Below are 10,439 nucleotides of genomic sequence, written 5' to 3'. Positions count from 1 at the left end.
CATGTTTCTCTTTTATTAGATAGGATTTTTTGCCATAACAATTATTAATTAGGTTGCTCTTGGATGCAAAATACCATAAAGCCATCAGGGCAACAAGTCTCGCCTTACAAATAATGACTGAAGTACACTGACCATAGCTGTAGTACGGCATGTATATGCGGGTTGCTGTTTTTTAAATGGGAGTTGTTTTGCCATGGCCTGTTCCATATCCATCTTGCTCCTTGAAGGGCAGCTAGCTTCCCCAGGATCGATACTTCCCTCTGGGTCCTGGCCTACCACCGGTGGACCTCGATAGTCTAACTCCCCCTCAAACCCCCTCAATTTCCACCCACCCGGCAGTCCACATCCCTATCGCGCTCTAGAGGGAGCCCGCGGGCCTTTCAGAGGGTGGATTTGTTTTCTGGGAGGCAGCCTGCTTGGCTGACCTTGTTCCAACACCTGCGCAGCCGGGGACAGCCAATGAGATTGCCTCCACCGACCGGGGACCCTAGTGCCCACGCGGTACCTGTGAGCCCCCATTCCCCCCCCCACACACACACACATACACAGCCAGACACACATCGCCGCCCTCACACGTGCTGTGTGACTCAGCCGGGACCCTCCCCACTTGGGAAAGCCTGGCTGCTGGGCCCCCGCAGCTCCCCGGCCGGACCCCATCCCGCCGCCCGCTCAGACCTGGGACGCCCGCCGTCCGCCGCCCCGCCCAGTCGGGCGCCAGGCAAAACCCGGCGCGGTGGCCACTCGGGGGCTCCCGGGAGGCGGCGCGGCGCGCGGACTGAGCATGCGCAGTGGGACAGGCCGGCGCTCCGCGCTGGAAGGAAGCGGTCGTTCGCTGTGATCCCGGCGGCTGCGCCGGGCTATGCGGTACCTGCTAGCGTGGCTGCTGCACCCCGCGTCGCCCCGCGCCTTCCGCTCGGCCCTCGGCGCCCGCCTGTCGCCCCCCGAGCGCCTCTGTGGGTAAGTGGGGCACAGCGTTCGGGCCCTCGGGGCCCGCGGGTCACCGTGGTTTGGAGCTCGGGTTGCAAAGTGGTGATTCAGCACTTAAAGCCGCCGCCGCCGCCGCCGCCCCTCACGCCGCCCGTCCCGCCGGCCTGGGCCCCAGACGGCCGCGTCGAGGCTGCTCCAGGGCCCAGCAGGGCGGCTCGCCCGGCGGGAGCGAGGGGCCTTGCTAAGAGAGGACGGCGTCCCTCGGGCGGGTGCGGGCGGATGGGGGCCGGGACCCGGGACACGCGGCGAGTGTCATAAGTGTGGGGGCGCGGGGCGCGGGCGCGGGCGCGGACGGAGTCACCCGGGCCCGCTCCTGGGACCCGCGCCGGACACTCTCCGGGGAGTCCGCCTGCGAGGGGCCGGGAACCGAGCGGACTATCCCTGGCCTTGGGGTCCAGGGGGACCGCTTTCCTCTCCGCCCCGCGTTCTCCTGTGGGGACTTAGTTTTCGCTGCTCCATGGAAATGCCTGCGGTGGGAACCTTGAAAGTTTGCGTGCCTCCGCTGGAGCGGGTAGACGACTGCTGCGTTTCCCGGGGAATTGGGGAAAGGATACCTTGGGATCCATCCCAGCAGCTCCCTTGCTTTGCCTCTGAGCCAACCGATACGCAGGATTTCCCTACCGTTGCAGAGATTGTGGCAAGAGCCGGGATCGGGACGCGGGGTTTTTGCCCTCGGGTGGCGGGCTCGCCGCACTTCGTTGCTCCGTGTACACTAGATACTGTCGGCCCTGAAGCGAACGCTGAGTCCCCTTTACTGTGAATTAAGAGGGACTGGGAAAGATGGGCAGTATTGTCTGGCCCCACATCATCGGCACCTGCATCATCTGAACGCTTCCTCTAGTTTTACTATCCAGGACCTAGCAAGTGCGGGGCACTGTGATAGGCCCTCTCTGTGTGAGTACTAGCATGGGGTCCACCTCCAAGGAACTTTGTCTTGGTTGGAGCGGATTGCATTACCACGGGAGAATTGCCAGCTAGAAAGGATGTCCAGTGTGGGCCGTGTGTGCTTTTTAGAGCACAGTTCGGGGCAGAGATAGAGGAGGGGGTCTGCGCTGACCTTTTGGAGGAAAGGCCTGGGAGGGCGGAGGATAGGCAGGGGTGGTTGTAAGCCAGCCCAGGGGTGCAGACTAGTCTGTTTCTTGGGGGGGACTGTGAGCGGATTAGTCTAGTTGCAGCCTTAGAGAATTTCCGTGGGGGGAATTAGGAGGAAACAGGTCCTGTATTATAAAAATTAGGATAATGCTAGCCTGGGCTTTGAATTTTAGTTGGGCTTTCTTCCAGTGACTAGGAGGTAGGGAGCCATTAAGTGTTTTTGAGGTGGGGAGTGATGTAATGAAACTGGTGATTTAGGAAATTGGTTCGGTGGCTGTGTGCAGGAGGTGAGGGAGTGGAGAGATCTCGGGCAGAGAAACCGGTTGGGACTTAATCTTGACTGCCTGAACTAGGAGGGCAGTAATGGTACTCAGAAGGCTCATGCAAATTAAAGATCTGTGGAACTTGTTTTTCCTCCTCTGTCCCTGCAGTATCCGCTACAACATGCTAAAAGATCCCCGAGTTCAGAAAATTGGGGGTAATAAGCATAGGCAAGGTGCATCCCTGGGCCCTCCTTCAAGTCAGAACAATTTTTGTTCTTAATTTGTTGCTAATAGGCTGTGTTGAGCTTCATATTGTCTCCAGTGTGCAGAATTTGTGATTTCAAAGGAAGCATTGATTTTAAGTTTTATACAACTGAAACGTTTGTACGACGTACCTACAATTCTATTTTTCTCTATGGTTTTCTCCCATGGCTCTTCGCTTTCATTGGTGAAGTCCAGAGCATGGGTTGAACAGCCAAGAGCTCACGATACAATTGTTTTCAAAGAGGGAGATTCAGGAGATTCAAAACATAATGAATGAGGTGAACCATCTAGAATGCTCCATGCTAAAAATTAGTGTTTGAGGCTATTAAGAAAAATACAGGTCCAATCAAAAGGATCTGGGTGTAGTTTTAAGAAGGAAAAGTACTAACATCTGAAGCTACCACATATTCATATCTTTTTTTAAAATATATTCTTATTGATTTCAGAGAGGAAAGGAGAGGGAGAAAGAAATAGAAACATCAGTGATGAGAGAGAATCATTGATCGGCTGCCTCCTGCACGCCCCCCACTGGGAATGGAGCCCACAACCTGGGCATGTGCCCATGACTGGAATCAAACCTGGGACCCCTCAGTCTGCAGGCCAAGGCTCTATCCACTGAGCCAAACTAGGTAGGGCACATATTCATATCTTAAGGAAGGTAGTAATCAACCCTCCATGGTCGGAAGAATGTACTAACAGAGATGGTTCCACAGCTGTATATTGGAAGAGTTGGGATTTAACTCATGTCTGTTTAGTCTCAGATTCTGAGCTCTGTTACGGCATTCATTTCCTGTTACTGTTTGAGAAAGAGATGATTTTTTTTAACATAATAGTCTTTTAAAAAATATTTTTATTGATTTCAGAGAGGGGGAGAGAGAGAGAAACATCAACGATGAGAAAATCATTGATAGGCTGCTTCCTGCACGACCCCTACTAGAGGATCGAGCCCGCAACCCAGGCATGTGCCCTTGATGGGAATTAAACCCGGGACCCTTCAGTCCACAGGCCATCCCTCTATCCACTGAGCCAAACCGGCTAGGGTGAAAGAGATGATCTTAAAAGCATTTGTATAAAGTCAATTCATTTTGAAAAGCAGCTTCGTTGTCTTCTGTTCAATCAAATTGGATATATTTGGGCTTTGTGAAATGATCTGTATTATTGGGGAACCTGGAGGTAATAGCCCAGCCCCTGGCAACCACTTAAAACACTTGGGCATCAGTCATGTCATTTTGCAGGCAGCTCTCCTTTGCATCTCTCTATTCTCCAGGCTTAGGAAACAGTGGTGTGCCAGGTGGGACTTAACTAGCTATTAAGATTCAGGCTTTTAAAATACTTTTAAAAAATGATAAAATTTGTCCTTAAAAGAGCTTTCAGTTCAATAGTGAGTAGTTGCACTCCTTTATCTCTGACTTTTTACTAACCATTTCCACTTTTGTGTTCTGTTATTTCTTTCAATTTATTTTGAAAAGCAACAGCACTTATATGCAACTCTTCGTTGAAAAGTAGGGCTTACAAAATTCTTATAGAGTTGAAAGCTATAAAAACTTTTATACTCCCCCCCCCCTCAACTATATAGTTTTTCTTTGTCTACTAAAAATATATAATTGTTAAAAAAAGAGGGGGGACACATAAGCTGCTCCCTGAGGGGAAGATATCACACTCTGCCTGATGTCTGTATTGAATGAATGGTCCTCCTTCAAAACCAGCTTCCTATTGATTTCCCTAATTTTGCATATGTTGATGTTATCATTTTTACAGTTTTAGCTTGAAAATTGGTGTAATTTTTGAATCTCTCTTTTTCCCTCCGCCTATTTTCAGGACCAAACTCTCTTCAGTCTTTCATCCTAGTTTCTTGGGGTAAACTTGGATCTTCCATCACCATCACCATTCAGATCACCAGCATTTTCTCTGACATCTCACATCTACAAGTTTAATAACTGATTTTTCAAGCCTTCTGTCTTCCTACTATTTAATCCTAATCATCAGATTAATCCGACTGATATACCACTTTCCCTATGCTATTGTCTTACTTAGACACCATCAATGGTTCTGCACTATTTCTACATCAAGTCCAAACTCCTTGACCCAGTATTTAAGCATCTCAGGAACTAGCCCTAGCCTAACTTTTCAACCTAACTTTCTTCTTCTCCAGTAGACTCACTAATTTATTGTCTCTTATACATGACCTGTTTATTCCCAATTCTAGAATGCCCTTCCCTTTTTTCTTTATATGACTAAATCTGTCCTTTATAGACCTTATACAACCCAGAGTTATCTTTCCTTTTTTCTGAACTTAATGGTTTAAAGAGATTTTGACATTTCCATTTGAAATTTAACCATGTACTGCCATATATATATATATATATATATATATATATATATATATATATATACACACACATACACACATATATATATATATATGTTATTTAATATTATACATGCCAGAGTATATAGAACAAAGGAGAATAACAAATGAACATCTGTGTTCCCACCATCCAGTTAGGAAATAGAATATTTCCAGTAACTTTGAAGCCTTCTGTACTCGCCTCCCAATTGCAACCTTCTCTGGAGAGGTGATATTATTCTACATTTGGATAATAAGTCCCTTGATTTTCTTTATAGCTTTATCAATCTGAATATATTCTTAAACAGCATATTGCTTAGTTTTGTCTGCTTTTGACATTTATAATTTTCTTTAAGTTACTTAACATTTTTTGAGATTTGTTCACATAGATGTATGCATTTACTGCTGATTGACAGTCTTACTTGAATATGCCACTAATTATTTTTCTATTCTGTTGTTGCTAGAAATTTGGGTTGGTTCATTTTTTTTCTTCCTATCACAAATAACCCATGTCGTTGGTGTGCCCCAGTGCCCAATCTTTGGACGTCGTCTCTGCCAAACCTCACTCATTTAGTGTTCTCATCCAATCACATTGCTTTAAATACTATGCTTTGTTAAAGATGTAGCCATGAGCCACATGTGCTTTTTAAAATGTAAATGACTACAATTAACTATTCAGTTTCTCTGTCACCCTAGCCTCATTTCCAGTCTCATGTGGCTGGTGGTTACCATATGGGCAGTGCACATATAGAACATATCCATCCATCATAGAAGTTTTATGAAACCGGCCTGATCTATGTTATGACAATTCCCAAATGTGTATCTCTAACCAGAACCTCTTCCCTGAATTTCAGTCTTAGGTAATAAACTTCCTACTCAACATTTTCCCTTTGATGTCCAGTATAAATCTTGAACTCAGCATGTCCAAAACCTATATCCAGATCTTCTCCCTCAAATCTGCTCCTCCCACAGTCTTCTTCCCATCCCAGATAATAACATCTAATCTTCTGTTTGTTTAGGCTAATAACTTGGAGTCATCCTTAACTCCTTTCTTGTTCTCATATCCCTCATCCAGTCAGCATATACATCCAGATCCAGACTACTTCTCACTGTTACCACCCTGATTCTAATCTTTTGCTATATGTAATGGCCTCTCAGTTTTTTTTTGCTTCTGCACTTGCCTCTCTATATGTAGCCTGTTCTTTTTTCTTTTCTTTTTTTAATATATTTTATTGATTGTTTACAGAGAGGAAGGGAGAAGGATAGAGAGTTAGAAACATCCCGTCCGCTGCCTCCTGCACACCCCCTACTGGGGATGTGCCCGGAACCATGGTACATGTCCTTGATTGGAATCGAACCTGGGACCCTTCAGTTCGCAGGTCAACGCTCTATCCACTGAGCCAAACCGGTCAGGGCCATGTAGCCTGTTCTTGTCACCACTGGCAGCATGATCTTTTTGAAATCTATGATCCTTTGAAGTTATAGATCCTTGCTAGGGAATACTTAAAACCTTGCAGTTGATCCCATTTTGCTCAGATTTCTTTTTATTTAATTAATTTATTTTTTAAAATATATTTTTATTGATTTCAAACAGGAAGGGAGAGGGAGAGAGAGATAGAAATATCAATGATGAGAATCATTGATCGGCTGCCTCTTGCATGCCCCCCACTGGGGACCGAACCTGAAACCTGGGCATGTGCCCTTGACCAGAATCGAACCCCAGACCCCTTCATTCCACAGGCTGATGCTCTATCCACTGAGCAAGACCGGCTAGGGCTATTTTTTATTTTAATAAAAATTTTTTTTTTTTTAAAAGGGTATGTTTAGGTTTATTCATTTCAAATGGGCCGGATCCGGCCCGCGGGCCGTAGTTTGCCCACGGCTGCCATAGACAGATTACTAAGAGAAATTATGAGTCTGGATGTTGTATTTGGTGGGAAAGTTCTCCTTCTTGGAGGGGATTTTCGACAATGTCTCAGTATTGTACCACATGCTATGTGATCGGCCATAGTACAAATGAGTTTAAAGTACTGCAATGTTTGGGGATGTTTCAGAAAGTTGTCTCATACAACAAATATGAGATCAGAGGATTCTGCTTATAGTGAATGGTTAGTAAAACTTGGATATGGCAAACTTGATAGCAGTTTTCATTTAGGAATGGATATAATTGAAATCCCCTGTGAAATTAGTTGTAATGGATCTATTATTGAAGCTACCTTTGGAAATACTATATCTATAGATAATATTAAAAATATATCTAAACATGCAATTCTTTGTCCAAAAAATGAGCATGTTCAAAAATTAAATGAAGAAATTTTGGATATACTCGATGGAGATTTTCACACATATTTGAGTGATGATGCCATTGATTCCACAGGTGATGCTGAAAAGGAAAATTTTCCCATCGAATTTCTTTTTTTTTTTTTTTAATTAAATCTTTATTGTTCAGATTATTACATTTGTTCCTCTTTTTTTCCCCCCCATAACTCCCCTCCTCCCAGTTCCCGCCCCACCCTCCGCCCTCACTCCCCACCCACTGTCCTCATCCATAGGTGCACGATTTTTGTCCAGTCTCTTCCCACATCTCCCACACCCCTTTCCCCCCCAAGAATAGTCAGTCCATTCCCTTTCTATGTCCCTGATTCTATTATAATCAACAGTTCATTCTGTTCATCAGATTATTTATTCACTTGATTCTTAGATTCACTTGTTGATAGATGCATATTTGTTGTTCATAATTTGTATCTTTACCTTTTTCTTCCTCTTCCTCTTCTTAAAGGATACCTTTCAGCATTTCATATAATCCTGGTTTGGTGGTGATGAACTCCTTTAGCTTTTCCTTATCTGTGAAGCTCTTTATCTGACCTTCAGTTCTGAATGATAGCTTTGCTGGATAAAGTAATCTTGGTTGTAGGTTCTTGCTATTCATCACTTTGAATATTTCTTGCCACTCCCTTCTGGCCTGCAAAGTTTCTGTTGAGAAATCAGCTGACAGTCGTATGGGTTACCTTGTAGGTAACTGAGTTTCTTTCTCTTGCTGTTTTTAAGATTCTTTCTTTATCTTTTGCTCTTGGCATTTTAATGATGATGTGTCTTGGTGTGGTCCTCTTTGGATTCCTTTTGTTTGGGGTTCTCCGTGCTTCTTGGACCTGTAAGTCCATTTCTTTCACCAGGTGGGGGAAGTTTTCTGTCATTATTTCTTCAAATAGGTTTTCAATATCTTGCTCTCTCTCTTCTTCTGGCACCCCTATAATTCTGATGTTGGTACGCTTGAAGCTGTCCCAGAGGCTCCTTACACTATCCTCGCATTTTTGGATTCTTTTTTCATTTTGCTTTTCTGGTTGGATGTTTTTTGCTTCCTCGCATTTCAAATCATTGACTTGATTCTTGCGCTCCTCTGGTCTGCTGTCGGGCGTCTGTATAATATTCGTTATTTCAGTCCGTGTATGCTTAATTTCTAGTTGGTTCCCCAATATAAGATCGAGGGTCTTATTAGTTTTCGTGTAGATCTCATTAAGTTTCGTGTAGATCTCAGCTTCTAAACAGTTCTTGAGAGACCTTAAAAGTGTGGTTCTGAACTCTATATCTTCCTTTGACAATTTTGTCCTGTTTCTTTGTCTCCGCATTTTGTTATGCTTCCTTGGTGCACCCCCTAGTGGTCTTTGTTCGCAGTCTTATAGTTAAATCTTGATTGTTGTAGCTAATTCCAGGGAGGGTTTGACCTCCAGGCCAAGTGGCTATGATTAATAAAAATTTTTATTGATTGATTGATTTGAGAAAGGGAGAGAGAGAAATATCAATTTGTTGTTTCACTTCATTTTGCTCAGATTCAAGACAGAGTCCTTACAATGGCCAAGAAGGTTCTATGGGATCTGGCCTCTCACCACCTCTCTGATCTTGTTTCCAAAATCATCACCCTAAACCTCACTAGTGTTATTGACTGATTCACTCTTGCTCAGATTATTTGCACTGTTTTTCCTCAACTCAAAATGCTCTTCTACCAGAAAGTGGAATCTGAAAGTGGAATCAGTCTTTGACCTTTTGTGATTCACTTATTTCACTTAGCATAACGTTTTCGATTTTTCGTTCCTTGTAGCATGTGTCAGAATTTTGTTCCTTTTAAAGGCTGTATAATATTCCACAATATGTTTATATAATAACATTTTGTTTATCCATTCATCCATCACTGGACACTTACTTGGATTGCTTCCATTTTTGGCTATTATGAATAATGATGTTCTTGTGGGGTTTTTGTGTGTGTGTGTGTTTGTAATTGATTTTAGGGGAGAGGGCAAGGAGCAGGAGAAGGGGAAGAGAGGGAGAGTGAGAAAGAGAAAGAAACATAGATGTAAGAGAGACATCGATTGGTCGCATCCTGTTCTGACCAGGGATTGAACCTGTAACTTAGGTATGTGCCCCACCAGGAATCAAACCTGTGACCTCAGGTTCACGGACAATGCTCCAATCAACTGAGAGCCACACCAGCCAGCGTGGTGTGGTGTTTCTGACACTAACCAGTGAAGAGTGTTCTAATTGTTCATTGGCTACATAAGCATCAGTTGTTCTTCTTGTACCTCCCACCATTAAACCTAGTTTTTGGCTGCTGAGGCAGCAGGAGGTGGGATCACTGTTTTACCTAATAGTCTTGAATATTTGCACATGGCTTTGATGGATTGGTTACAGTATTGTGGAACAGTCCATTCTGATACAGATCCTTCAGGGGCTGGATGAGAAGGAGTTCCATTACTGTTCTTTGGCTTGCATTGCTATAGGGATTCTGGAGCCACAATGCCTGGATTCTGCCATTTACTTCTGTGTGTACCGGTACTCATTACTTCCCTCTTCAAGCCTGTTTCCAATCAGCAAAATGGGGACAATAATAGTGTCTACCTCACAGGTTTGTAGTGAGTTTTAAATGAGGAAATGCATGTAATGTGTCTGTCTCCATCATGTAGTTAAGTGTTTAATAAATGTGGACTAAAATAATAACAATGCTATTGTTGCTATGAAGAGGAGAAGAAAGTATTATGTATTTATTTCTGGACACAAGAGCACAGATACAATTTCAAAGTTGTAGGCAGCCTGCTAGATAAGTCTGTATCTAAAGAGACAGATGGCATCTATGCTTTAAAAAAAAGTAAGAATTTAGGCTGTTACTTTCTAAACAACCTGACGTTTTTATGCTATGTGTAGAAAGAAATAAAATGAAGCCTTAAATTGACAGCAACATTGAACCATATCACCTTAGGTCAGCATGTGAGTGAGCTAGTAGGTTCTGTCTGCTTAAAGCTTTCACCTCATATCACAAATTGTTTAAAAAATTCCTTTGGAAATTATCCCAGTTGTAAGCCTACAAACTAGTTTCTTTCTTTCTTTCTTTTTTTTTTAATAATTTTATTGATTTTTTACAGAGAGGAAGGGAGAGAGAGAGAGAGAGAGTTAGAAACATCGATGAGAGAGAAGCATCGATCAGCTGCCTCCTGCAC

At 43.8% G+C, this 10,439-nt stretch overlaps 1 protein-coding gene across 2 annotated transcripts in view; it reads left to right on the top strand.

Annotated features, from left to right (window-relative positions):
- Nucleotides 1-748: 748 nt before the first annotated feature.
- The window catches only part of IDE (insulin degrading enzyme), an 82,899-nt gene continuing 73,208 nt past the window's right edge, over nucleotides 749-10,439 (top strand). Inside the window, exon 1 of one of the 2 annotated variants that reach the window (XM_059662851.1) lies at nucleotides 749-957. In XM_059662851.1, the coding sequence (XP_059518834.1) occupies nucleotides 860-957 (98 nt within the window). In that variant the 5' untranslated portion in view covers nucleotides 749-859. The remainder of the gene's footprint in view (nucleotides 958-10,439) is intronic. The other variant, XM_059662850.1, reaches the window with a different exon arrangement.

The sequence above is a fragment of the Myotis daubentonii genome, chromosome 13 (genome assembly GCF_963259705.1).
Source record: "Myotis daubentonii chromosome 13, mMyoDau2.1, whole genome shotgun sequence".
NCBI lineage: Eukaryota > Metazoa > Chordata > Mammalia > Chiroptera > Vespertilionidae > Myotis > Myotis daubentonii.
This window is presented reverse-complemented; position numbering and strand designations above follow the sequence as displayed.